The following is a 6,218-nucleotide window of genomic DNA, read 5'->3' on the forward strand; positions in this document are numbered from 1 at the left end:
TCTGAGTGATTTTTGAAATTTTCTTCCTTGTGAATTCCTGTAATTCCAAATTCCCAAAATGAACATATATATTGCTTTTGTAATGAGAAGAAGCACAATAAATGTCACATGTGTGTGTGCGTTTGTATGACTTTTATTTCATGCATCTCTGTTTCTTTTAGAATTCTTTCTGCTGTAAGGAATAGAAATGTCAAACTAGAAGTGGTTTTTTCCATCTCATGTTACAGGATGTCTAGAGGTAGGCACGTGGAATTGGTTAACTCAGACCTTTAAGTCAGCTTCTTTGCTTCCACTAGGCTTTCTTTTTATGACTAGAGGCTGGTTGTCACCATTTCTAAGTCTCAAAGGCAGAAAAGATGGGTGACTTCTCATTATGGATCTCTCTTTCCCATAACCCTCAGCACTTCCTCTTAAATCGGCCAGAATGGGACACAAGACCAACCCCAAACCAATCACTAGCAAAGAAAAAGGGGATTACCTTGAACACTTTAAGGGTATGATTCATCCCATGGGACAGGGCTCAATTTCCCTAAACACTTAGCAATCTGATAACTGGGGAAAAAAGTAAGCTTTTTTTTCTTTTTTTTTTGGTGGTGGGGGGGTGCTGTGTGTATGTGTGTATGAAAGAGAAAGAGAGAGAGAGAGAGAGAGAGAGAGAGAGAGTGTGTGTGTGTGTGTGTGTGTGTGTGTAAAAAAGGGTAATGCCTTTTGGGTCAGAAAACAGTAGTACCTGTCATAATCACCAGTTATCTTTCAAAGCAAAATTGAGACTATATATACCACAACTTTAAATAGCACACAATTTAAACACAAAGAGTAAAGACTAAATTCAGTTCTTGGAACACAGTAATTGTACAATAAATGTAGCCATACAGGACAATAACAGATTATCACTGTTTTTCACAATTTAAATCCAAGCATATTAAATTCCAGTGATTGGAATCTTCACCTGATGTATAGAGAATAGGTTCTGCATAATTAGTGACTTTCTTAGGAAGTCTTGGGTCCTGGTTTTTTCCTCATTTAGTTGTTTTTATAATTAGTCCATTGGGTAATACATTTTCATAAGTTTTTAAAATTCTGGCCATTACTTCAGATTCAGAGAATAATTGTCACGTAAGTTAATAAATAAATGGCAACTTGAGGTAGATTTCCTGTAAAGCTCATGAAACTTACCTTCAAAGCTTCTCACTTATTCGGTCCACTCCCAAGACCCTGGAAAAGATGTTATCACACAGTCACGTGTTTTTATAAGATTAGCAAAAATAAGATATTTTAATTGCAATTGGCTAAGACTATCTCTTTCCACTCTTACTTTGCCTCTGTGAAACTTCCCCTGAGATGAGGTGGTGTTGGAATGGCCATGGAAATCTTTGGGACCCAAGCAAGGAGAAGCTGAACTAAACATATCTTTAGATTGAGTCTAGAGGGGTATTATGTGGTTCCTGGTCACTTTCACGTTGATCTAAGTCATTAGTAACCACAAAAGTAAGCTTTGAGGCATAGTGCTAGATAAAATGCCTATTTGTACTGACTTACCTGGCATAGTGACAGGAAAGCGTAGGGTCAGAGTCATGATATGAATGTGTCCAGACATATGTCACAAGAACTATGTGAGTTGTGAAGGGGAAACAACGTACAAAATGTACTGAAGCTGGTCAATGGAAAATTCTTCTAATCCTTAGCACATACACACTAAGGTGGTTCCCAATAAGGCATATCATTGTATAATCCCCATTCTCTGAGTCTGACTGGAACCCCTGACTTCCTTTCAACCATGCATCACCTGTGGCAAATTAATAAAATGCCATTCCTTGATTAGGTTGCATTATAAAGCAAGGTGCTAAGATGTCAGTCCTATGATTATGTTATGTTATATAAGACTCTATCTTAGCAAACTGAAAAAACAAATTCTGCTGCTTTGTCTCCACAAGAGAGGAAGAAATTCTAAATAAGTAAAAATATCATACATTACAGAAAACTATATAATACCCAAAGTCAAGGGATATACCAATTTTTAAAATCTTGTGGACCTTTCTTCAAATACCCACTCTTACGTAGAAAGAAAGTCAAATCCTAATGTTATTGTGTCCAACTAAGTGTGGTTTTCTAAGAAAGGTGACAGGAGTTAACGGAAAGAGAACTAGATGAGACGTCCTTAGACTTGTGTTCTGGTAAACTGATCCTGACTAGCTCTAAGATCTTGACCAAGTCGCTTACGCTGACAGGAAGTTCCTTTGTCTCACTCATAAAATGAAAGGACCAAACTGGATGACCCACCGTCGTTTATAGCTCTAAAAATTATGATTCCATTAAATTTGAGACAGTTCCTCACACATAGTAGACACCCAAACTTATTCGTTAAATATATAACGTCTTTAAATGGAACACCAGACTGGAAATCTGGAGCTATAAATAGAAAACCAACCTTCGGTTTTCTATTTATAAAATAAAGGAGTTTCCTCTTCTTGCTATAAGACTCTTAAGGATTTGCAACACAATCTCGTATTTCGCAGATCACTGGAGTCCTGTATGCTTGCCTGTAGAGCCAGCAGTGACGCAAAACTTCAGAGCCTTGGCTCCCCATTCATCTGCCGGATCGCAGTCGCAGCAGCGACGCCCATTTCAGCCACCTGCACCACAGCCCGCGCTTTGGCCACACCCAAACCGGAAACCAGGACGCCCCTAGGGTTGACGGGAAGGTGCTGCCGGGCTCCTCGTTTCCCTAGGCCCGCCCCCTCTGGTGACGTCACCACTCGCCCTTTGACCCCTCGCGATCCCGCCCCCTTCCCTGTCTCTCCGTCGCCGGCGGCAGTGTCTGAGGCGGCAATGGAGGGATCCAAGCCGGTCGCCGCCCCTCAGGGGGATGAGGCGTCCTGCTCTTCCTGGGGGACTGGCAGGTGAGAGGACGATAAAGGCGAGAAGAAGCGAGGGGTCGCGGGTGGGACCTGGGCTCCAGCTTTCTGCTTCTCCCGCCGGGCGGGCTGGGAGCGCGCGAGAGGCCCTGGTTGGCGAGGGGGGCGCGCGGGGTGGGTGTGGCGCGGTGGGCTCCGGCGTCTGCTCTCCTGAGGAGAAAGTCCGCTTCCCGCTCCTTTCAGCGCTTTTTCGGTTCCGGCTGGGGTCTGGCATCCTCCTTCCTCCGGGTCACCGGACGGGGGCTCGGGGGAGGGCTCCAGCCAAGAGAGTGTTCGGGCCCCGGTCGCTTGTTGTGAGCTTCCCTGCCTGGTGCAAGCTCCTTCCCTCCTCTTTTGGGTAAAATGAAAGCTGTGAGCGTCACTGTTCACTGTCCTTCACTGAGATGCTCCTTCGAAAACTCTCACCAGGGGGAACTTGGTAAGAATGGATCAGTGGCAGTCTATGGGGGCGGGGATAGGGAAGGCCAGGAAAACAGGCACGAGTTATCCATTCTTCTTTCCGAGTTGGAACTGGGGTTCTCCTTTAGGTCTTTACCGCCCCTGCAACATTAGGGGGAAATGTTTGTGCTAGGCCCTTCCCAATTTCTTGGTTAGTAATTTCTCTTGCAATCATCTCATAATTAATAAAGTAAGTGGTTATAGCCTGTCCACTATCAGAATACACCATGCCAAAGATAGAAGTGAAGGTCGCATTATTTTCAGCTAATGCACGAGACTCTCCATAAACCTGTGGCTTTTTGGACAGTTTCAGACAGAAGAGTTGCTTTTAGTACCACGATATTGTCTGCCATTGCCAACGCTGCCACATTTACCTGGGGGCTATTATGTCATACTTACACAACACACCCCTTATTTGAAGCGTTTTTGATTGCCTTATAGATCTTACTATTTTGAAATATTTTTTTAAATATTCCAGTGAGGCAGAACTTTCTGAAAAGGCAGCAGCTGTCTTCCGGTTTGCTTTCATAATTGCACTCAGGAGTTTTTGTAATAGTTATCCATTTAACTGCTAGAAGTTGATATCATTTGACGATACCAGTCAATGTTTGGTAAAAGAAATGGTAACATTTTAATTACCCGTATTTACAAATCCTTTGGCTTATTTATTAATGCCAAGCCTAGGAAATTGAATTCGAAACCTGAATTTCATGTTGTGATACTGTTTTTTGAATCCTGTGATTGACAATTAGAGCTTCCCAGAGCCTGGAATGGCTTGCCCTTTTGCCAAGATAATATTGATCTCAGCTCTCACAGTGGCTCAGGCCCAAATGCCCCAGGCTGGTTCCTTCTGCCTGGGAACTATCTCTGCTTCTCAAGTGTTTCCTACAATATCATTTTTTTGTATGCCATGCTGTGAAAAAATTGGGACACACTACTGTAAATAATACATTAGTGTAATAAGTATACTTTGTCACACTAGTATATTTAGCTTGATTTTCTTAATTCCTAAAAAATATTCATTTAACAGATATTTTTAATTGCTTCCTTTATGAGAGGCAATAGGCAATATAATGTGGTAGTCAAGAGCTAGACTGTCTGGGTTCAGATCCTGGCTGTGCCATTTACCTGCTTCTGTGACCTTAGGCAAGTTATTTAAGTTGAACTCTCCCAGCTTCAGTTTTTTTCCTGTGTTCATTAGAGATGGAAGTAGTGCCTATCTCAAGGTTGTTGCAGTTAACTGAGTTAGTACATGCAAAGCACTTAAAATAGTGTGTGGCACAGGGTTAGCTATTATTACTAAATGCCAGGTACTGTTTTAGGTATTTGGAATGCAATAGTGAGTTTTTAACAGACCATTCATTCTACTGGGAGGTGTGGGTGCAGACAATAAACAGTTAATGAAAAGTGATTTGAAGAAAGTACAGCAGGTTAACCTAAGCTTATATAAAGGGAGTCATTCTATTGATAGAGTGATCAGGAATGATCTGTGTAATATTTGTAAGACAGTATTTTTATAGAGGCTTAAGAAGTCAGCTGTTCTGAGATCTGAAGGAATAACATTCCAAACAGAGGGAATAGCGTAAAAACTCTGAAGTGAGAGCAAGCTTGGCTTCTTGGGGAACAGCAGGCAGGCTAGTGTGGCTTGTAGACAGTAAGCGAGAAGGGAGAGTGGTGGGAGTTGAAATTGGAGAGGTAATTGGGAGACAGAACAAATAGGCCCTTTCAAGCGTGGCAAGTTGTTTGAATTTTGTTTTAAGAGTAAAGGAAATCCACTGGAGGGTAATTCTAAGTCAAGGAATAATTTCTGACTACATTTTAAGGTGTTTAGGCTGTTATATAGAGAATAAAAACTAAAAGGGAAGGGCAATAGTGGAAATAAGGGTACTAATTAGGAGGTCTTTGAAGTAATTCAGGTGAAATGTGTTGATGGTTTGAGATTGTACTGATTGAAGTAGTGAGAAGTGGTCGGATTTGCTATCTCTTTTGAAGGTAGAGTTAACAGGACTCACAGATGGAGAAAGCAAAGGAATGATTAAAATAAGAAGATACCTAGATTTCAAGCCCAACTGGGAAAATGGTAGTACCAAAAACTGATTTGGGTAAGACTAGGGAAGATAAGATTAAGCAGCAATAGTTTGTGGTAACATTTAGACATCAGAATAGAGTTATTGTTTTGGCAGGTGTATAAAATCTGGAGGTCAGAGGAGAGATCAAATATGGAGAAATAAGGTTAGATATCAGTATATAGTGACTTCTGTGGAACTGAAGGAGTTTATTTAGGGAGGGTGTTTATATACAGAAATTTTGTTCATGAAACAAAATTGCTAAAATATGGATCCATCAGAATATATGTGGCAATGATAAAACACCTGAGAATAAAACCATGGGCTCTATAATCTTATAGTACACACAGGGCAGAGCCAAGCAATCAGAATTTAATTTCAAAACATTTTAAAAATCGAAAGTGGTACATAATAAAATGTATGGTTTGTAAAAACTTTTAGTAACTTATAAATCTGATCCCATGTATAATCAAATGTTGTATTATAAAATGTGAATATTTAATAACCATACTTGCTCTTACAAGTTTTTTTTTTTCCCCCAGTACAAATAAAAATCTGCCCATCATGTCAACAGAATCTGTGGAGATTGATGATGCATTATACAGGTAAGAACCTCATGGAAACAGAAACTTATTTTCCCCATTCATTGTTCTCAAGTAATCAAGTAGTTTATTTGAAAAAACCATTAAGCTTATGCAGAATTTTATATATATGTATATATCCTGAGAGTTCCTCTCAAGTCAAAATTAGGGTTTCAGTAATTGGGTTTTTTTTTTTGCTCACTGTAATCTGAAAGCTC

The 6,218-nt window shown here is 40.5% G+C and overlaps 2 protein-coding genes across 2 annotated transcripts in view; both read left to right on the forward strand.

Annotated features, from left to right (window-relative positions):
• GNRHR (gonadotropin-releasing hormone receptor) overlaps window positions 1–2,689 on the forward strand; it is a 17,754-nt gene extending 15,065 nt beyond the window's left edge. The window contains exon 3 of the mRNA XM_012645336.1: window positions 2,517–2,689. Coding sequence (XP_012500790.1) covers window positions 2,517–2,689 — 173 coding nt within the window. The remainder of the gene's footprint in view (window positions 1–2,516) is intronic.
• Window positions 2,690–2,829: 140 nt separating this feature from the next.
• The window catches only part of UBA6 (ubiquitin-like modifier activating enzyme 6), a 133,020-nt gene continuing 129,631 nt past the window's right edge, over window positions 2,830–6,218 (forward strand). The window contains 2 exon segments of the mRNA XM_012645338.1: window positions 2,830–2,900; window positions 5,962–6,024. Coding sequence (XP_012500792.1) covers window positions 2,830–2,900; window positions 5,962–6,024 — 134 coding nt within the window.

This window comes from Propithecus coquereli, unplaced genomic scaffold, assembly GCF_000956105.1.
Source record: "Propithecus coquereli isolate 6110/MARCELLA unplaced genomic scaffold, Pcoq_1.0 Scaffold230, whole genome shotgun sequence".
NCBI lineage: Eukaryota > Metazoa > Chordata > Mammalia > Primates > Indriidae > Propithecus > Propithecus coquereli.